Raw genomic sequence first — 21,755 nt, 5'->3', positions numbered from 1 at the left:
TGTTCTAGGCAATCCGATCCTGCTTGATATCTAGATAGGTGTTTTAAAGATGATTCTCTATTCTAGGTGTGTAAATACATACGCTTGGCCTGGTGGGATGACATAGCCGTTGAAGGTGCCTACTGCCACGTCTGCTAACCTGACTTCCAATTCATGACCACAGCTTGTCCTCTGAGCCCCACATGTACTCTGTGGCACGTGTGAGTGAGCACTCTCACACACGCTCTAAAGAAACTAGTAAATGTAGTTAAAAATTAAAAATATTTATAGGGCCGGGCGGTGGTGGCGCACGCCTTTAATCCCAGCACTCGGGAGGCAGAGCCAGGCGGATCTCTGTGAGTTCGAGGCCAGCCTGGGCTACCAAGTGAGTTCCAGGAAAGGCGCAAAGCTACACAGAGAAACCCTGTCTCAAAAAACAAAACAAAACAAAAAATTTATAGTCATCTGAAGTAGATATGTATTTCTAGCTCATTTCTTTTCCATAACTGCTTAATTCCTTATTCAACTCCACTATGATTTACTTGACTAATTCCATATTGTTGGACATTTAGGCTTTTTTTCAGCTTTTATAACAAGAGCATCTCCAGTGAATAATTTGTGTCTTTGAGCACATTTTGCAAATACTTTTTTTTTTTTTTTTTGGTTTTTCGAAACAGAGTTTCTCTGTATTTGCCTTACCTGTCCTGGAAATATCTCTGTAGAATAGACTGGCCTCAAACTCACAGAGATTCCCCTGTCTCTAGCTCTAAAGTGCTGGGATTAAAGGTGTGCAGCCTCTGCCTGAGGAGGGTGGAAGAGGATGTCAGGTCCACTGGAACTGGAGTTGAAACAGTCATGAGCCACTGTGTGGATGTTGGAGACTGAACCTGGGTCCTTGGATAGAGAAGTCAATGCTCTAACTCCTGAGCCATCTCTCCAGCTCCAAATATCTTATTTTATTTTATGTGTGTGTTGTGGGGGGGGACACTTGTTTAGAGACAAGATCTTACTCAGTAATCCAGGCTGGTCTCAAACTCCCAATAACCCTCCTTCTGGGATTACAGGTGGTCATCAGATCTGGCTTTCAACAAGTCTTATCTCTGTAGGCATGGAGATAACATACTTTTAATCCTAGCATTTAGTAGATCTCTGTGAGTCTGAGGCCAGCCTAGTATACATAGCAAGTTATAGAACAGCCAGGGCTACATAGAAAGACCCTGTCTCAAAAGCAAACAAACAAAGATACATCCCCCACACAAATCTTATCTCATTCCTAAAGACCTACCCCGCCCCCCCCACCCCCCTCCCCCCTCCCGGTTTCATCAGATGCCATTCAAACTTGACATGAGTGTTACATAGATCACTGGGTTTGAATTCATTCAGAGACAAAAGTTCTCTCTAGCTACGACCCCATGAAACTAGACAAGTCATGTGCTCCTAAAAGAGAATGATGGACAGGCACAGGATAGACGACTTCCCATCCCAGAAGAAGAAATGGAGAAGAAGGAAGGGATGCTGGATTTCTAGGAAGTCCAGACCTTGGCGAGTTCCATTAGAGAGTTTTTTTTTTTTCTTTTTGGTTTTTCAAGACAGTCTTTCTCTGTGTAGCCCTGGCTGTCCTGGAACTTGCTCTGTAGACCAGGCTGGCCTCAAATGCACAGGTCCACCTGCCTCTGCCTCCAGATAGTTATGTGCTGGGAGAGGCCTGCACCATCACTCATGGGCTCATTAGATCTTAAAGGTCAGCATAATCTGCTTCCAGGCTAGATTTGTGCCCAGGACTCTGCTGGGTGGAGTCCTGTCCCCATGGCAGAGGCCAGACAGCCTGTTGAAACTGTGATAATGGTTCTGATAATCCCCGAATCGCCGGTGGGGTGATTTTCCCTCCTCTTGAAAATAGCTCACATTTATCCCTAAGTTGCTCTACTGTCTGCCCTTCCAATCCAGGAGTCCACAGCCTTCCCTCACTGCATCCCTGCCATCATTTTATGACCCCGGAATCCAAACCAGCAGTGTTTCCGCCCATACAATCCATGAACTCTTGGTGACTGGAACACACGTCCTCATGTTTAGAATACAAGTGGACTGATAATTTTCCAAATCTGTAAGACTGGGTCCTTTTTGCTTAGAAATCTCTTCAGCTAAATACTCAGTTTCATTATTTGCAAAGTCTACCTACACAAAACAGTAGAAAATTTGCACACTTTAGCCAAGTCCTTCGCCACTTTGTAGTAAGAATCTGGTTCCCAGCCGGGCGGTGGTGGCGCACGCCTTTAATCCCAGCACTCGGGAGGCAGAGTCAGGCGGATCTCTGTGAGTTCGAGGCCAGCCTGGGCTACCAAGTGAGTCCCAGGAAAGGCGCAAAGCTACACAGAGAAACCCTGTCTCGAAAAACCAAAAAAAAAAAAAAAAAAAAAAAAAAAAGAATCTGGTTCCCAACATCACAGGCCTTACCTCTTTGTAAACCAGGAGCCCAAGGCCATCTAGACATATGGAACAGGCACAGGAACAAATGGACCTCAGTGGAAGGCAGCCTTCGCTCACTAAAGACTAGGGAAGGAACAATCTAGAAAGGCAAAAGCCTCTATGATAATTGTTGCACTTCAGCCAAACATCAGAGGAAACACTCTGCCTGTTCCCTAATGTATGCCAACACTGAGCAAGGAGCCACACTTCCTCCTCTTGAGACTGGACTGGAGTGTCCAAACACCTCCACCAGGACAGTGCCCTAGAGGGTGAAGTTGAGAGTCACTGTTGATCCATGCCAGCCTGCCACAGGCTCCCGCAGTCCTGGTGGAAAGTGTCAGAACAGCCTGGGCACTCGGCCCACCCGACAATCAAGAACACCACTTCCTGCAGGGTGGTGTCAGGGGCTGCTGGTGGAGAGTTAGAACTTCCATCATCAGCCAGCAGCAATGAGACCACCACACTACAATATGGGTGAGGTCAGAGTGCGGGCTGGCATTTCCGCTCAGCCCAGTAGTAATGAGGGGCACGGCCCTCCGGGGTCAACAATGATGGAAGGAATTTGGATTTCTACTTCCATCTGCAGTGATAAGGAGGGCATCCCCTGAACAAATATTGGCCAAAAGGAGTCAGTTAAAAGAGAAGGTTTAAAACAACCCAAAAATCTTTTTGTTTGTTTGGTTTGGTTTGGGTTTTTTGGGTTTTTTGAGACAGGGTCTCTCTATGTAGCCCTGGCTGTCCTGGAACTTGCTATGAAGACCAGGTTGACCTTGAACTCACAGAGCTGAGCCTGCCTCTGCCTCTCGAGTGCTGGGATTAAAGGGTTGTGCCAGCACACCCAGAACAATACAAAATCTTAAAGAAACCAACAACAACAAACTCTTATAACATAGTACTCAAATGTCTAAATGTCCAGCCTTCCTTCCTTCCTTCCTTCCTTCCTTCCTTCCTTCCTTCCTTCCTTCCTTCCTTCCTTCCTTCTTCTTCCTTCCCTCCTTACACACACACACACACACACACACACACACACACGCAAATGCAATGATTTTTTAAAAAAATGTTTAATCAAACTCTAGGAAGGCAAGAAAAGGAATACTGAAACACGGGGCTGAAGGATGTAGCTTGGTTGGTAGAGTGCCTGGTATAAAGGAAACCCTGGGCTAGACCCCTAGCACAAAGGAAACCCAGGGCTAGATCCCTAGCACACTGTAGTCTGGGCCTGAGAGGCTTATAACACCAGGACTTGGGATATGGAAGAAAGATCAGAAGTCCAAGGTCATTCTTAGCTACAGAAGGAGTTTGAGGCTAGACTGGGCTACATTAGGCCCTATCTCAAAACAAAACAGAAAAATAAAAAAAACTAAAACAAAGTAACAGGCACAAGTCCTAATATATCAACAATTACATTAGGTATAAATGATCTGCACACATTATAATAGTCTACATGCATTGTAACAGTCTGCACATGTAACAATCTACACACATTGTAATAATCTGCACACATTATAACAGCCTACACATATTGTAACAGTGTACACACATTGTAACAGTCTGTACACATTATAACAGTCTGTACATATTAGAATGGTCTACACACATAATAGTCCACATACATTATTATTATTATTGTTGTTGCTATTGTTGTTGTTATTGTTATCTGTTGTAAGACAAAGTCTAACTTTGTAGCCCAGCTGGCCTGGAATTCACCATGTAAATCAGCCTGGCCTTGAACTCATAGAAATCCTCCCTGCACCTGCCTCCTGAGTGCTGGGAATAAAGATGTGTGCCACCACATCTGGCCATTATTTCCATTTATGTATTCGCTTATTTTGGGCTGTGCTGAAGGTTTGAATCTAGAGTCTCCCGCATGCAGGTCAAGTGCTCTACCACTGAGTTTTATTTCCAGCTTCCAAACATTTATTAACAGAGAGCATTGAGGGCGGGGCTGTAGCTCAGTGGTGGAGTATGAGTGAAGCCCTAGGTTCAATCTATAGTACTTCCAAAAAGGGAGAAAATGACAGTAGATAACATTCTTGAAATTCCAGATTATAGAAATTAATAACAGAAAGGATGGAGGTCCACAAAGAAAAAGAGGGTGTTTTAACTTTCTTTCTTTTGTTCATTCTTTTTTTTTTCTTTTTCTTCAAGACAGGGTTTCACTGTGTAGCCCTGGCTGTCCTGCAACTTATTCTGTAGACCAGGATGGCCTTGAACTCTGCCTGTCTCTGCCTCTTGAGTGCTGGGATTAAAGGCAGGTGCACGCTGCCTCTGCCTGGAGTACCACAGTTTTGTAAGATGTAACTATTGAAATAAGCTGGGAAAGAGTACACAGGATTTCACGCTCTTATTTCTTACAATTGCATGTGAATCTACATCTCAAACTAGAATAAGATTGGCTTCCAGAAACTCAAAACAAAAAGAAGGAAAGAGCGCCGGGCGGTGGTGGCGCACGCCTTTAATCCCAGCACTCGGGAGGCAGAGCCAGGTGGATCTCTGTGAGTTCGAGGCCAGCCTGGGCTACCAAGCGAGTCCCAGGAAAGGCGCAAAGCTGCACAGAGAAACCCTGTCTCGAAAAACGAAAAAAAAAAAAAAAAAAAAAAAAAAAGAAGGAAAGAGTTCCACCTATAAAGGACCATGTCAAGGGTATTCTACAAAGTGAAAGCCGATCAATAAACATGTCATATAATCCCATTGGAAAGATTGTTTTTAACCGTGTATGAGTGTGTCTCAGTGCAGTTGCGGGAGGATGCCAGAAGAGGGCATCAGATAACCTGGAGCTGAGGTCACAGACTGTTGTAAGCCTCTTGACATGAGTTCTGGGAACCAAATTCAAATCCTCTGCAAGAATAGTATGTGCTCTTAACTGTTCGCCATCTCTCCAGCCCCATTTTAATTGGAACATTGATTGTATGTGAACATGTTTGCATGAGCAAAGAAAAAGGCGTGGAAGACCCTGTACCAAACTGTTGCTAGAATTAGAATGACGGACAGAGAAGTGGAAGTGTGAAGTCTGAGGGATTTTTGTGGTTTAAATGACTAACCCGAGAAAACAGAGATTATTTTAAAGCAGCTTTTAAGATGTACGTTATGGCCGGGCAGTGGTGGTGCAAGCCTTTAACTCCAGCACTTGGGAGGCAGAGGCAGAGGCAGGCAGATCTCCAAGTTCAAGGCCACCCTGGTCTACAGGCTGAGTTCCAGGATAGCCAGGGCTACCCAGAGAAACCCTGGCTCAAACAAACAAACAAACAAACAAACAAACAGATGTATGCTATGAACATTTCCCATTTCATGAAATATTATGTATAAGTATCATTTTAGGGGTTGGGAATTTAGCTCAGTGGAAGAGCGCTTGCCTAGCAAGTGCAAGGCCCTGGGTTCGATCCTCAGCTCAAAAAAAAAAAAAAGTATCATTTTAGTGCCAACTCTAGTAGTCCACCAAATAACATCCTCTAACACACAGCCATGGTGGTTTGGATAAGAATGGCTCCATAGGCTTTGTCACCAGGGAGTGGAACTGTTTGAAAGGATTAGAAGAGTCAGGAGGTATGGCCTTGTTGGAGGAAGTGTGTCGCTGGGAGTGGGCTTTGAGTTTTCAAAAGTCCATGCTAGCCAGTCCCAATCTCTTTCTTTCCTTGCTGTCCGTGGATCAGGATGTAGAACTCTCAGCTACTTCTCCAGCACCATGCCTCACTGTGTGCTGCTGTGCTCGACACCATGCTCCCTGCCATGGTGATAATGGACTAAGTCTCTGAAACTGTAAGCAAAGCCCTAATTAAACGCTTTGTTTTATAAGAATTGTTGTGGTCACGGTATCTCCTCACAGCAATATAACTAAGACAATAACCATTATCATTTTGTTTTTTGAGACAAGGTCTTATTTGGTAGCCTAAGCTGCCTTTGAACCTACAGTAATTCACCTGCCTCAGGCTCTCAAATGCCGGAAATACAGGCATGAGCCACCATTCCAGATGCTATTACTGTTTTACCTGACATAGCATGATATTTAATAATATTATGATTATGATTTTTATTTCAAGGTAAGATCTTACCATACAGCCTACTAAGCCTCTAACTTCCAATGCATCTTAGGCTAGCTTTGAACTTGTGATGCTCCTGCACAGCCTTCCAGATGCTGGGATTCCATGAGTGCACTATCACACCCAGCTAATTATGATTTCTGTACCTAAATTTTGGTTTGCATTTAAAAAGCATTATTTTTAAAAAATTTATTGTTGTTTTTATCATCATCATCATCAGTGTGTGTATTTGTGTATATGGATGTTCTGGGAGTAACTGCGCATGTGTTGAGGTCAGAGGACAGCTTTTGGGAGCCTGTTCTCTTCTCTTCCTGTGGGTTTCGGGGATTGAACTCAGGTAGTAAGGCTCTCACGGCAAGTACTTTTACCTGTTGAGCCATCTCACTGTTGTGCTGGCGTCGTGACACACACACACACACACACACACACACACACACACACACACACACACACACACGACCTCCACAGAGCCAATATCTGATGCAAAACACACAGGAGTTTATTAATAACTAGCAAGTCCAGGCTTAGTCCGTGCCGCAGCGGGTGGAGGAGGATGCCCCTGAGCTCTCTCAGGGTGAGGGGTTTTTAAAGGGATAAACCACAAGCAGGGTGGTACAAGCCTTTGCATCACATGATCTGTCTGCCTCTGCCTCCCGATGTTGGGGTTAAAGGAATGCACCACCACTGTCCAGCATAAATAAAAATTTTGAAGATTTTTTTTTTCTTGTACGTGTATGAGTGTTTTGACAGCATGTATGTATGTGCACCATGCATGTGCCTGATGCCTATGGAAACCAAAAGAGGGTGTCAGATCCTCCTGGTGTTACAGATGGTTGTGAGCCTCTACATGAGTGTTGGGAAGCAAACCCAGGTCCTCTGTAAGAGCAGAAAGTGCTCTTATCCACTGAGCCATCCAATAATAAATAAAATTATTTTAAAAAGAAAAATAGCCGGGCGGTGGTGGCGCACGCCTTTAATCCCAGCACTCGGGAGGCAGAGCCAGGCGGATCTCTGTGAGTTCGAGGCCAGCCTGGGCTACCAAGTGAGTTCCAGGAAAGGCGCAAAGCTACACAGAGAAACCCTGTCTCGAAAAACCAAAAAAAATAAAAAATAAATAAATAAATAAATAAATAAATAAATAAATAAATAAATAAATAAATAAAAAAAAGAAAAATATAGGCAGGCCAGGAGTGTGGCTCAGGGGTAGAGCATTTGCCTCTGTGTTCAGTTTCTAACATGGCAAAAATAATTTTTTTTTTGATGTGTGTGTGTGCTATATGTGTGTGTGAGCATTTAGGTAGCCGAAGGGGGGCATCAGATGTCCTGCTCTATCACTCTGCCCCTTATTTCTTTGAGACGAGGTTTCTCACTAACCTGGAGTTAATCTGGTGGTCAGCAGGCCCCCGAGATCTTCCTGTCTCTGCCCTGCACAGCAATGGGGTTGCTGTGGTGACACTGGTCCAGCTTTTCACGTGGGTGATGGAGTTTCCAGCTCAGGTCCTCGTGATGCAAGTGCTCTCATACTCTAGCCATCTCCCCAGCCACAGAAAAAAGAAGTTTAAATACAGAAAAATGGATGTGGGGGAAGGACGTTCCAGGAAGGGCAGATGGCGTAAGGAAGTAGTGCAAGGCAAGCCGTCAAGGACGTCTGGTGGGGAGGTTTCCAGCTGGTGGCCTGTGGACAGAGGTGTGAAGAAGGCAGTGTCCAGTGGAAGCTGCTAGCTTTGGTCCTAGGCAGGGGATGACACTTGCTAATCATTGCTTTGGAAGTCAGTCCCGCAGCAGCAGCAGCAAGAGAAATCCAAGAAGAAAGACAAGAAACGGAATGACCAGGATGCTCACAAAGGTGTCTGTGACAGACAAGTAGGCCTCGAAGAGGACGAAACCAAAAAATATCTTTGGGGGAGGTATTTAGTTCTGAATATACGTTAATAATTCTGGCTGCTCTGACAAATTATTAAGATGTTTGAATTTGAGCAATTGTTCCAACTCTGAGTGACAGGGTCCATATCTGCACTGTAGGCGAAACAGTGTGTAGTTCCTGGAATCAGAGTGAAGAGAACTGGGGATGGTTCATGTAAAGTGTTCTGCCTGTGAGTGGGTGCTCTCCAAATAAGCATATTGTTTTATAATATTTTTTAAGCTGGTAGGATATTGTTCCCACATATAAATAGATACGATAGGCCTTCTCGTCAGTCTGGGGTTCCTTGAGGGGTGAAGTAAAGACTCTGCAATAGCTGTGGGCACTATTCTGGGCAGGGATGCTAGGACACCAGAGCATTTCAACTTCCTTTGTGTGGCTTCTATTCACAGGTTCATTTGATGGGTCTGACCGTTTTGATTCAAAAAAAGCTGCATGGGACAGAGGATCATTTCCTCTCGTCATCAATAAACTTAAGATGGAAGACTCAAAGACTTATATCTGTGAGGTGGATAACAAGAAGATAGAGGTGGAGCTGTGGGTGTTCAGAGGTGAGTGGGGTAGCCCGGGAACACAGATGCCGCCTTACTCCCTTCCACTTCTGAGCTGATGACATTTCACAGACCACAGGGGGTCGGACTGTTCCTTTTGGCTAATGGGGGAGGGACAAAGACTGAGAGAGAAGGAAAGCAGGGGGAAGGAACTGGAGGGAGGAAGGAGACAGGAGGAAGGGAGAGGAGAAAGAGGGGAACCCCGCCCTGTGCTGGGAATGGGCAGCTGGGAGTTAGGAGGGGAGGCTCTGTTGGGAGAGGGGACAGTGGAAAGACACTCTCGTTTTTTCTTTCTTCTTTGTCCTTGGGGATGGTGTGTTGTGATACGGGTCATCTGCTTCTTCCACAGTGACCGCCAGTCCGGACACCCGCCTGCTGCAGGGGCAGAGTCTGACCCTTACCTTGGATAGCAGCTCCAAGGTCACTCACCCCTCAATAGAGTGCAGAGGCCCTGGGAATAGAATTGTCAAGGGCTCCAAAACCCTCTCCATGCCCAACCTAAGGATTCAGGACAGTGGCATCTGGACTTGCACCGTAACCCAGAGCCAGCAAAAGAATAACTTTGATATAAACATCTCAGTGTTGGGTAAGAGGCTCCCTCCTTGCAGCCTCCTTCTGGCTCAGGAACTCCCAGCCTTCCTCTTCTCTTCAGCTGGTTTTGGGAGCTGCTGGAGTGGGTGACAGGGATGTATCCAGACCCCTCTCTAGCTGAGGTTTGTCCCGAGGTCCCTTCCCCCTTCAGGAGCAACCTAGGGAGTATACAAGAAGGAAGGCTGAGCCTCCACCACCTGGCTCTGTTTCTCTTTTAGACTGGATCAATCTCATGTAGCCCAGGGCAACCTTGAACTCTTGATCTAATCTTCAGGCAAACTTTATTTGTTAGAGCACAAATGAAATATCACCACAGTGGCACACACCTTTGATCTCAGCACTCAGGAGGCACAGGCAGGTGGATCTCTGTGAATTCAAGGCCAGCCCGGTCTACATAGCGAGTTCCAGGACAGCCAGAGCTACACAGAGAAGCCCTGTCTCAAAACAAAAGAACTACAATGTACAGCATCCAGGCTAGTGCCTGGTATACAGCAAGCCTTATTTACAAGCTGGCTCTTATTTTGTGAAGGATGGTAAGCAGAGGTCAAGTCACTCCTGGGCTCCAGGGGTTCCAAGGAGAGAGAAATAACAACCTTGGTGGGTAGACTGACCTGATCCCCTGTGCCATAAGTTTGCCCCCCCCCCCCACATACTCCCTCATCCCCCTCTCCCTCCTCACTCAGGGTTATTTCTGTTCCCTTCTCACCTCCAGGTTTCCAGAAGACATCTACCACAGTCTATAAGAATGAAGGGGGGCTTGTGGAGTTTTCCTTCCCACTTAACTTGGGAGAAGAAAATCTGCGGGGAGAGCTGAGGTGGAGGGCAGAGAAGGCCCCCTCCCCACAGCCCTGGATCAACTTCTCCCTGGAGAATAAGAAGGTGTCCATGCAAAAGACCAGGGACAACCTCAAGCCCCAGATGGAGGAATCACTCCCACTCCGCCTCAAGATACCCCAGGTCTCGCTAGAGAGCGCTGGTTCCGGAAACCTGACTCTAACTCTGGCCAAAGGCACACTGCATCAGGAAGTGAACCTGGTGGTAATGAAATGTGAGTGGTGGGCTGAAAAAGGGCATGCTGGGTAAAATGAAGAGGGAGGGTCCGTCTGGGGCTCTCCATGCCTGGGCAGGTCCCCAAAGGAGGATGCTTTGACCCTGCTTGTTTGGCTAAATGATGAAGGGGTCTCCAGGTTTTGAGCCAGCTTGATTCTTTGATTCTCTCTCTCTCTCTCTCTCTCTCTCTCTCTCTCTCTCTCTCTCTCTCTCTCTCTCTCTTCCTTTTTTCTTTTGGTGCTGGGGACAGAAACCAGGGCCTCATACATGCTATGCACAAACTATTACTGAGCGGCACCCAGTCCTGGGCTGGCTTTGAATTGAGGCTGAAATCCACAGTCCTTCTCCAACATCTGGCCCGACATTGGCTCTACCAAGGCTTAGACTAACAACCAGGATCTAGTTCTTTCTCTGCCTGACAGCCTGTGGCCCTGGCTGAGCCCCTTGGATACCTCAGACCTGCATGTTCACCTTTTCTTTGTTTGTTTCTTGTTTTTGTTTTTGTTTTGTTTGAGATAGGTTTTCTCTGGGTAGCCCTGGCTCTCCTGGAACTCACTCTGTAGACTAGGTTGGCCTTGAACTCAGAGATCTGCCTCATTAAAGGCATGCATCACCATCGCCTTTATTTATTTATTTTTTATTTTATATCTGTGTGAGGGTGTCAGAAGCCTTGGAACTGGAGTTACAGACAGGTGTGAACTGCCATGTGGGTGCTGGGAACTGAACCCAGATGCTCTGGAAGAGCAACCAGTATCTTAACCACTGCGCCATCTCTCCAGCCCCTTAAGATTTATTTTCGTGTGTGTGTGTGTGTGTGTGTGTGTGTGTGTGTGTGTGTGTGTGTATGCAAGTGTGAGTGAGTGCATGCGTGTGTGTATGTGTGTGTGTGTGTGTGTGTGTGTGTGTGTGTGAGAGAGAGAGAGAGAGAGAGAGAGAAAATGTATGTCATACATGTCATGACAGAGGAGGTCAGAAGAGCATCAGATCCCCTGGAGCTATAGTTATGGTGGTGAGCTGCCATGTGGGTCCTTTGGAAGAGCAGAAGGACTTCTAAGTTCTGAGCCATCTCTCCCACCCCACCATCATTTTAATATGGAACAAAGTCTTTGCACATAGTAATGGTTGTAACATCAATGAGTTATTTGTATCCTTAACTCGTCACTTCACCAGCTCCACAAATAGCAATGACTAACCCTGATACTTACAGCATTATGCTAGGCCCCAATCAAACACTTCAGGCACTCATACGTTCCGTTATCGTCGGTGGTGCCGGTGGTTAAGCAGTTTGTCCAGGGACATGCTGTGTGTGCCTCTGCAGACTCCAGGCCTGGCAGAGTACCGATCACATTCAGCAAGAAGGAAATCTGGTTCAACACGACTTCGGGTTCAAATCCAAGGATAGCTCACTCCCAGGCTGTTTCTCCCTGACAATGACATGAAAATAGCATCCAAGAAGCTAAACGACCACTCACACATAGGATCGTTTCCCCCATTCTACTGAATCACCTTCCTTACAGCTTGAAAGTGCTCGGAACCCCCGAGCAAGAGGCTCCAGGTCTCTGCTTCTCCTTCCTCTCCAGTGGCTCAGAAAGACAACGCTGTGACCTGTGAGGTGAGGGGACCTGCCTCCCCCAAGATGAGGCTGACCCTGAAGCTGGAGAACCAGGACAAGGTCTCCAGGCAGGAGAAGGTGGTTGAAATGCTGGACCCTGAGGCAGGGCTGTGGATGTGTCAACTGACTGAAGGGGATGAGGTCAAGATAACCTCCAATATCCAGGGTAAGGAGTCAATTCCTAAGGCCTCACACTAAGCCTTGGCCTCTTCAACTGTGAAATCTTCCTAGGGATTAGCCAAGATGACCCAGAGTCCCAGCTCCCTAGCTCCGCTGACATGGAGGGTTATGTACAGTGGCCTGAAGACATAGGTCCTGAGTTCCAGGTTCCCACTTCCATAGAGTCTAGGAATGAGGCCTTCCTCTGGCTAAGAGCTACCCTCCTCCATGGCTTCCCTCTGAACCTAAACAAACACACAGAGCCTGACTTCAGGCCCCGACTTCTAGCTCTCTAGAGAACTGTGTAAGAAAAAAAAAACTTCCTTTCCTGTTCTGTACTCCCAAGGAAGGCCTGGTGGCCTTTGAGAATCCTGTGTCCTCAGCTCTTCTCTCTGATCTGGGACCACAGGAAAGACTGTCCCTAGATGGAGGCATTGAGTATCTCTCTTTCTTGACCGTGCTTGGGGTGGAACCCAGGGCTCCCTCTACCAGAGCTACATCTCCAGCCAAATACACCCCCACCCCCCACCCCGCGCTTTTCTCTCTCTCTCTCAGTTTCAGCCAGAGGGTTGAAGCAGGACCAGCCAATGTTCCTGGCTCTCGTGCTGGGGGGCATCTTCAGCTTTCTGATCTTCATTGGGCTCTGCATCCTCTGCTGTGTCAAGTGCAGGCACCAGCAGGTGAGTGGGCTCCCATCACCCCCCACTGGGCCCTCAAGCACAGTATCTTGTACATGAGGCTGAGCACCCTGGGACTTAGCTCTCCCCGCCTGGCCCCTGAAGTTCCTCACTGCAGACCTGGCCCTGCCTCTGATCCTGTCTGCAGGGCCGAGAGGACAGGTGGCTTAAGCCACAGTGAATGCTTCTTCTCTGCCAGCTCCCCCCTCTCCCCCCTCCAAGGGGCACCTCCCTCCTGGAGGACTGGGACCCTCACAACTCCTCTCCTTGTCCCTGGGCAGCGCCAGGCAGAACGGATGTCTCAGATCAAGAGGCTCCTGAGTGAGAAGAAGACCTGCCAGTGTCCCCAGTAAGGATCTGGGCTGAGAGGAGGGAGGGAGGGAGGAGGGGGAGAGGAGGGGGAAAGAGGAGGGGGGGAGAGAGGAGGGAGGAGAGAGAGGGAGAAAGGGAAGGAAGGAAACCGGTGAGGGAGGTAAGGTGAAGGAGTTGAAAAGGAAGGGAAGGAGCAAGGAGATGGGGTGATGGAGAGAGAGTGGAAAACAGACCTGGGGAAAGGGCTGGCAGAGGTGGAGTGGGCCTGTGGTGTGTCTGGACAGATGCTGCAGCGATGTCCATTGGTACCCCTGTGCTGCCAGAGAAAAGTGGGCTCTGGGAGCCATGGAAGCCGTAGCATCCCGAGAGGCTGGGAGGGTGGGTTTGCGCCCCTTATCCTTCTTTCTTCCAGCCGGATGCAGAAGACTCAGAATCTCCTTTGAGGCCTAGGCCCCACCGGCAGCCTACCAACTGTGCCTTGCCCTGTCTGCTGAGGCCTGTGGACCAGATGAATGTAGCAGACGCAGTGCCTCCAGCCTCCGTCCGGCCTCCTCTTCCATAACTGGCCACTGTTTCTCTCCCTCTATTCCCAAGCTCAAAGTAAGCTTGCTCTCTGCTTTTCAGACAATTAAACACACTGTTTATTTTTCCCAGCTTCCTTTTCACCAAGACCTCAGCCCTTCTCTGACTCTTGTTCAGAGCCTCTTTCCAGCTGTCTGTTTGGATCGAAGGGCAGTGCACAGAATCAGCCAGGCGTAGATGGTCGCACAGCCTTTTGGGGACAGATGTGGACCCCAAGCTGCTGACATCAGCCTCAGCTTCCCGTGCTGCCTGCTCCTCACTTGGTGTTGGCAAGACTGGGCTCACATTCTGGCCAGTGTACCAACACACACGCAGGCCGCATGCCCCTGCACATAGCCACACACTTATCCGTAGTTAATGTATCAGCCCGTTTAATGTCCTTGGTATTTAAGCCTTTCAAAAACCTTACATGTAGGCAAAGTAAAATGGTTCAGCAGTAAAAGCTCTTGCTGCCAAACCTGAGGACCTGAGTTCGATCCCTGAGGATGGAAGGAGAGAGCTGACTCTCAAAAGTTGTCCTCCACTCATGTGCCGTGGCCCTCATGTACACACACACACACACACACACACACACACACACACACACACACACACACTGAAACCCTACAAGCTGGCAGTGATGACCAAGCTGGCAGAGATGACCGAGCATCTCCGATAAAATGGAACTAAGGTTGAACGACTACCCCAGGTCACACAGGTAGCTAGTGTGGGTGTCAGGACCAACCCAGGGCTCCTGATTGCTAGAGCCACTTTCTGTAACACAGGGGTGAATGGCAGGGAGATCTCTGGAGCTAGTCACAGGCATGTACCTTGGAAGCACAGGAGCACAGCACCCACAGGATGGCCTGTGTCCAGATCGCTCCCTGACCACTGCTGTTTGTGGACTCCTTTACTGGAGGACAAAACCCCAGTTCACTTAGAGCAAGGCCAAGAGAACCCACCGTGCAGAGACCTGCCACTCACTGCATGCAGAGCCCGGAGAGTGAGCTATGTTGGGGCAGGGGGGTCCTTTGTCCTTTGATGAGGTCCTCAGCCCTTGCCACGCATCCAGGGAGACCAGGGTTATAGTATTCTCCTGCCAGTCTTGATCTGTTTCTCTCAGAGTCTCAGCTTCCTAGGCCTCTTTCATTCTCCTGCCTCAGCACCTGCCTTTTTCCTCCCAACCCCGTTCCTTTCTTTTCTTTCCTGGTGGCCTCTTCCAGAAAGACCCCCCTGCCCCACCCCTCAATTGCTGCCAGGCTCCTCACTGATTACTTTTTATTTGTACCCACTCCTGACTCCTGCTTCCTCAGCTGACAGAAAAATAAAGACTATAATTAAAATGCACTTTGTGTGTGTGTGTGTGTGTGTGTGTGTGTGTGTGTGTGTGTGTGAGAGAGAGAGAGAGAGAGAGAGAGAGAGAGAGAGAGAGAGAGAGAGAGAGAGAGAGAGAGAGAGAGGAGGGGGGGCATGTACTTCTCTGGGGACCCAGGAGTCTTTGGGGCTTTAGCTGCCAGGCCTGGCCCAGGAAGAAGATGAAATCGCCCAGAGAAGAAAAAACTCCCTAGAGGTTGATTTCCCACCTTCTCATCCCAAAAGCACTGTGTGTGTGACTCTGCAGTTAGCCTAGAGATTATGGGGTTATGTGTGCTTTCCTGCCGTCTGTGTATGGGAGAGGAAAGGGACTATGAGAAACTGTAATGTGTGTGGCAATTGTGTGTGTCCCCACCATAAGTGTGCGCTTGTGTTCTGGGAGGAGAAAGAGGTGTACACAGGTGTGCCAAGAGCCCACATCCTTTTTGATCCGTGCAACCACCTCCAACTTCACAAGCGGTCTTAGCCTGCATCAGAAGCACCCTTAGCTTCCAGCAGGCCTTCAGGTGGTGCCCCTCTGAGCTCTACCCAAGAAGAGCCCTCACAAGGATGCACACAGTGACACACGGTGACACGCTTCCTCCTCCCCTGACAGCTAGCTCCTCAGCCCCTAACAACATCAGCTGCCTCTTCGGGCTCATTCGTGTTGAAAAAACGGGACGGGGTGGGGGCAGGACACCAACCGCTTCACCAATGAAGCCCGCTCCCCGCCGTCCTCCTCGCCCCCTCCTTCTCCGCTCCTTCCTTGCCCCTCCTCCGCTAAGTCCCCGCGGTCCAGTTTCCCCGCCCCACCCTCGCCACCCCCGACCCCAAGACTGGCCAGCGGCTCCCTAACCCCGGGCTCGCAGGCGGATGACCCCCGGGAGGCAGGAGCCTCGAGGGGCCGCAGACCAGCGCGCCCGCCGCGGGCTGAGCTTGGGAGGCCCGGCTGCGGAGGGGGAGGAGGCCTGGAGGGAGGGAGCGAACGAAGGAGGAGGGCTGGCGAGCTGGAGCCGGCAGGCGGCGGGAGCCCGGGCGAGCCTCGCCGGGAGTGCGTCTCCCCGGCAGAGCGGAGCGCGGCCGGAGGTAAGAGGACCCCTGCCCGGGCCCCCGCGTGTCTCGGCTCCCCCCACCCCGCCCAGCCAGCTGCCTCCGCTCCCCTCTTCCCCGCCCCCTCCTCCCCAGCCACCTGCTGTTTCTGCCCTGGAGAGCACCCTAGGTGACAGGAGGGAGGAGCCACCTGACCTTATCCGATCAAGGCGAAGGGCGAGGGACCCCTGTCGGCCAGGAAGCCCCCAATAGTCCTCCTCCCTTCCCTTCTCTCTCTCTGTCCTTCATCTCCTTCTCTCTGTCCTTCACGTCTTTCTTCTTCCCTCCCTTTCTGACTCTCCCTCTCTCTTTCTTTCGGAACCACCAACTGGGTCTGGGGGTGGAGGTGGGGGTGAGGGTGGGTGGGAAGGGGTCCAAAGGCTGTAGGGGAGGGCAGTGGGGGGCATTCGGACCAATTCCCTACACCTCCCCCGGGCTGTCCATTGCCATGGCAACTAGGATGTACTGGACTAGGGGGGGAGACAAAGGTGGGGGCTGGACTGGGACCTCTTGGGGAGAGCTAGGGCCTGAGGTTCTTCCTCAGGAAACAGACGGTGGCCCGAAGCCATTATGCCGGTCCTTACAGCCTCTGCTCTACTCCGCTAAGTGGCTGACTTGGTTTCCTAGTGTCTTCCCCAGGTCTCGATGAACTGTGTCGCTAAGATCAGGACCCTCCTCCTCCTCCCCATCAGGGGGAAACTGAGGCTCTGGGCCAGAGGAGGAGACCCAAGGTCTCCTAGTGAGGAAGGTCCAGCTTTTCTTCTCAGTCCCTCTGTCCCCTGCTCCTTACATCCATAATCCTCCTGCTCACTCCCTCCCTCCAGTATCCATCTCCTCCCAAGGGTTTCTGAACCTTCCCTTCTATTTTCAGATACTACCACTTTCCCCTCTTTCTCTTCTGTTCAAACTCTCCTCCTTCTCCCTGGTTCCCCCTCTTTCCATTTCTGGATGCTTCTGATGTCAGTGGCTTCCCCGCCCTCAGGTTCCCTAGCTACCCCCCACTTCAGTCCCAGCCTCCTTCCTTCCATCTTCCTTGGGTAGCTGAACGGGTGAAAATCCAGGCTTAGATAAGCCGGGCCGAGACAAAGACCGCAAGGTCTAGGAAAATGGCATGTAAAGGAAGGGCTCCTGCTTTATTTAATGTGAGCCCCCAGGAAGGAACACATCACGTGTCTCCCATTAGGAACTGAAGAAAGATCTGGGGATGCAGAGACAGGGGTGGGCAGTTCTGAGCACAGGCTATTGCAAGAAGGAACTTTGTAATCCCAAAGCAGGGAGAAAGGGCTAAAAAAGATGGAGACTTTTCCCGTAGTCTGCAAGTAGAGGAGGTCTTGTTCATGTGGGTAAGTAGGCATCTGATTTAAGGCAGGAGAATGCTCTGAATGACCCCAGTGACTCTCAACAATCAGTCATTTCTATAGTTCCTAGAGAAAGGGTACACGTGAGCTAGAGTACAGCATAGTCCTAATTTTTGCCCCCTCCATCTCATCTTCCCTCACAGCTTATCTAGGTGACTGAGCTCCACCCCTCTGCACTGACTGGTCAAGACTCACTGGAGACAGAGGCCTGGAAGTCCCAGCATGGGAATCAGAGGTCGCTAGCCAGCTTCATAGATGGCAAAGCAGCAAGCTTGCCTCCCCCATCAGTTACAGGGATAACTAAGGAAAAGCCCCACCCAATATGGAGGCTGAGGACCACCACCTCTACTGATTCTCTGCCTTCTCCCCTGCCCTGCCCACGGGGCCTTAGCTGAGTCGGGTCCTGTAATGCTGAACAGTAAGGAAGACTTGGGGTCAGCTTGCCTGACTGCAGGGCAAGGATTGTGGGCATCATGGGGGTGTGTGTGAGCGGGGCTCCAGGGTGAGACCTAGCCCCCGCCCCCAGGAGTTCAAGGGGGTGGGGGTGGGGCCGAGGATAGGATGGCTCGGGGTGGGCTGGGGGCAGAAGAGGCCTCCCTCCGATCAAACGCATTGTCCTGGCTGGCCTGTGGGCTCCTGGCCCTGCTGGCCAATGCCTGGATCATCCTTAGCATTTCAGCCAAGCAGCAGAAGCACAAGCCCCTGGAGTTACTGCTCTGCTTCCTGGCGGGTACACATATACTCATGGCGGCTGTGCCCCTTACCACCTTTGCCGTGGTGCAGCTCCGGCGCCAGGCTTCCTCTGACTATGACTGGAACGAGAGCATCTGCAAGGTCTTTGTGTCCACCTACTACACGCTGGCCCTGGCCACCTGCTTCACAGTTGCCTCGCTCTCCTACCATCGCATGTGGATGGTGCGCTGGCCTGTCAACTACCGCCTCAGCAACGCCAAGAAGCAGGCGCTGCATGCCGTCATGGGCATCTGGATGGTCAGCTTCATCCTTTCTACGCTGCCCTCCATAGGCTGGCACAACAACGGCGAGCGCTATTATGCCCGAGGCTGCCAGTTCATAGTCTCCAAGATCGGTCTCGGCTTCGGCGTCTGCTTCAGCCTCTTGCTTCTTGGGGGCATTGTCATGGGGTTGGTCTGCGTGGCTATCACTTTCTATCAGACACTGTGGGCCCGGCCCCGGAGGGCTCGGCAGGCCCGGAAAGCTGGGGGCAGTGTGGGAGCCAAAGTGGGTGGGCTGGGGGGCTTGGGTACACGACCAGCTTTTGAGGTGCCAGCCATTGTGGTGGAGGACACTCGAGGGAAGCGGCGGTCCTCGCTGGATGGCTCCGAATCTGCCAAGACATCTTTGCAGGTCACCAACTTGGTCAGCGCTATCGTCTTTCTCTATGACTCCCTCACAGGGGTGCCCATCTTGGTGAGACTGAGGTCCCTCAACCTGTTCCTCATATTCAGGTCCCTCCTCCAACTCTGTCAGCCCCGCGGAAGCTCCATCGTGTCTTCTCACTGTCCTTTCCTCCTGACATTCGTGTTTCCCTGTCTCTATCATCCATCCTCGAGCTCCCGCTACTCAACCTCCCAGCTCCATCAGCCATTCTTCATTTCTGTTTCTATTCTCCAGCTCCATCTTCTATCCTGCCCCTCCAACGTTCAGCCCGACACTCAGCTGCCCTTTGGCGCACACAGTCTCTGAGTTCAGCCCGACACTCAGCTGCCCTTTGGCGCGCACAGTCTCTGAGTACTCCTGAGTGATACCCTAGGCTCACCCTACCATGCTAGCCAGGCCCCATTCCCGGGTTTCCCCTGACTTTTTTTTTTTTTCCAGAGCTGAGGACCGAACCCAGGGCCTTGTGCTTGCTTGCTAGGCAAGCACTCTACCACTGAGCTAAATCCCCAACCCGCCTAGTCTAACTTTCTTGAGTGTCAATCTCTCCCCTCCCTCTCTTTCTGTCTCTGTCTCTCTGTCTGTCTCTCCCCAACTGCGGGGTTCTGTCTGCAGCATTTCCTGACTTTCCTCATTCAATCCCTTCTCACTCACCCTGCCTCCCTTCCTAATCTCTGGCATCAGGAGTGGGTTTCAGTCATTCCCTCTCCCACGCCAGGTGGTGAGCTTCTTCTCCTTGAAGTCGGACTCGGCTCCGCCGTGGATGGTGCTGGCCGTGCTGTGGTGCTCCATGGCACAGACTCTGCTCCTGCCCTCCTTCATCTGGTCCTGCGAGCGCTACCGTGCGGATGTGCGCACCGTGTGGGAGCAGTGCGTGGCTATCATGTCCGAGGACGACGGCGACGACGGTCAGAGGAGGGATGGGACTTGGGTTTCCTGGACAGCTACGGCTGCTAGCGTCTGTCCTTTGCACCGCCCTTCTCCTTGAGGAGATGTGCTGCCCTGGGGTGCCCCCTGCTGGACTGAGCTGGAGCCAACTCCGGGCTCTGCACAGCCTGACCGTGCACTCAGCCATCGCAGCCGGGCTTCCTTCCGCACCGAGGGAGCTTTTCACTAGAACCCGGCTCCTGTGTAGGGGCCTGCACTGCCCAGCTTGGTCTATGCCAAGCAGAGTTCCAGAGAAAGGGTCCTCAGTCCTAATGCAAAGAAGGCCTGACATTAAAGGGAAGCTAAGCTTCCTGAAAGAGATGCCCTGCTCTTGGGACAATTCTTGGAAAAGAACAAGTCTGTGCGAAGGACCAGGGACTCAGGGACTGTACCAAAGCTAGCCATTCCCTCCTGGACTTACAGACTAATGGGAACCAAAGGTTCCTCCTGGACCTTGGGAAGCGGGTGGAGAGAGGGTGGGTGTTCTCTGCCTGTAACCACTCCGCTGCTTCTCTCTCCTAGATGGAGCCTGTGACGACTACACAGACGGCCGAGTGTGCAAAATTCGTTTTGATGCTAATGGGGCCACAGGGTCAGGGGGTCGGGACCCCACCCAGGTCAAACTGCTGCCTGGCCGGCACATGCTATTTCCGCCTCTTGAGAGAGTACACTATTTACAGGTATGGGGAGAAGGGGCCCCCTCTCTTCTGGCCCCCTGGCTCTGGACTGCAGGGCACCCTAGGGGGCAGATGAAGGAAAGATGAGGGAAAGAATGGCCCCTCAGGTCTCTCAGAACCAGGTTGGCCTACTAGAGTAAATGCTTTGGAGAAACGGAAGAGTATGACGCCGTTTGCAGAGACCCCACTCGGCTTTCTGCTGCCTCTGCCTTTGTCTCTGCCGTACCTCCAGGTCTCACCTGCTCCTCTTCCCAGGTCCCCCTGTCCCGCCGATTGTCCCATGATGAGACCAACATCTTTTCTACTCCTCGGGCACCAGGCTCCTTCCTACACAAATGGTCATCATCCGATGACATCCGGATCCTCCCAGCCCAGAGCCGAGCCCTTGGGGGCCCTCCTGAATACCTGGGACAGAGACACAGGCTGGAGGGTGAGGAGGATGAGGAAGAGGCTGAAGGCGGGGGCTTAGCCAGCCTTCGCCAGTTCCTAGAAAGTGGGGTTCTGGGGTCAGGTGGGGGACCCCCACGAGGTCCTGGTTTCTTCCGGGAGGAGATCACCACCTTCATCGACGAGACACCTCTGCCTTCTCCAACTGCCTCACCAGGACCCTCTCCTCGTAGGCCCAGGCCACTGGGTTTTTCACCTCGACGCCTCTCCCTTGGGTCTCCTGATAGCGGAGCTGTTGGACTTCCTTTGGGGCTAAGTGCAGGGAGACGCTGTTCTCTGACAGGGAGCGAGGGGAGTTCAAGGGCTTGGGGAAGACCCTGGGGCCCAGGCAACCCCATCTTCCCCCAGCTGACCCTGTGAGGCCACATGGGCCTGCTTAACTCAGAGGAGGGGGCGTGGGTGAGGACTCCTCATTCTGGCCCTGAGCCTATGGCAGCTGCCTCCAGGGAGATGGGCACTAGATCTGGATTCTAGAGCCCCAGCTCTCTCCCATCCAAGTGACCAGACACCCTTACTCACCCATCTTCACCCCTAGCAAAACGTATTAAAGGTTGAAGTATTGCCATCGAAACCCTGGTCTCCAGCGTCTGCGG

At 50.9% G+C, this 21,755-nt stretch overlaps 2 protein-coding genes and 1 long non-coding RNA gene across 3 annotated transcripts in view; 2 read left to right on the top strand and 1 right to left on the bottom strand.

Moving 5' to 3' along the window:
* Positions 1–18,138, top strand: part of Cd4 (CD4 molecule) — a 29,066-nt gene extending 10,928 nt beyond the window's left edge. Inside the window, exons 4-11 of the mRNA XM_052719747.1 lie at positions 8,796–8,954; positions 9,304–9,540; positions 10,258–10,593; positions 12,176–12,373; positions 12,922–13,046; positions 13,325–13,392; positions 13,768–16,355; positions 17,860–18,138. Of these exons, the coding sequence (XP_052575707.1) occupies positions 8,796–8,954; positions 9,304–9,540; positions 10,258–10,593; positions 12,176–12,373; positions 12,922–13,046; positions 13,325–13,392; positions 13,768–13,798 (1,154 nt within the window). The 3' untranslated portion in view covers positions 13,799–16,355; positions 17,860–18,138. The remainder of the gene's footprint in view (positions 1–8,795; positions 8,955–9,303; positions 9,541–10,257; positions 10,594–12,175; positions 12,374–12,921; positions 13,047–13,324; positions 13,393–13,767; positions 16,356–17,859) is intronic.
* Positions 9,423–13,810, bottom strand: LOC128098520 (uncharacterized). The gene is made up of 3 exons (XR_008214273.1): positions 13,589–13,810; positions 11,801–12,019; positions 9,423–9,703 (listed from the first exon to the last, which is right to left on the bottom strand). It is a non-coding gene; the product is annotated as an uncharacterized LOC128098520 (long non-coding RNA).
* A 119-nt stretch (positions 18,139–18,257) lies between the features above and the next one.
* Positions 18,258–21,733, top strand: Gpr162 (G protein-coupled receptor 162). The gene is made up of 4 exons (XM_052719728.1): positions 18,258–19,144; positions 19,830–20,019; positions 20,561–20,718; positions 20,971–21,733. Exons 1-4 carry the CDS (start codon positions 18,278–18,280, stop codon positions 21,520–21,522), a joined length of 1,767 nt encoding a protein of 588 aa, XP_052575688.1. The 5' UTR covers positions 18,258–18,277; the 3' UTR covers positions 21,523–21,733.
* The last annotated feature ends 22 nt before the right edge of the window (positions 21,734–21,755 follow it).

The sequence above is a fragment of the Peromyscus californicus genome, unplaced genomic scaffold, assembly GCF_007827085.1.
Source record: "Peromyscus californicus insignis strain IS unplaced genomic scaffold, ASM782708v3 Scaffold_6__1_contigs__length_162567912, whole genome shotgun sequence".
NCBI classification, from domain to species: Eukaryota; Metazoa; Chordata; class Mammalia; order Rodentia; family Cricetidae; genus Peromyscus; species Peromyscus californicus.
The sequence above is the reverse complement of the archived record's forward strand: the minus strand, read 5'-3'. Positions and strand labels throughout refer to the sequence as shown.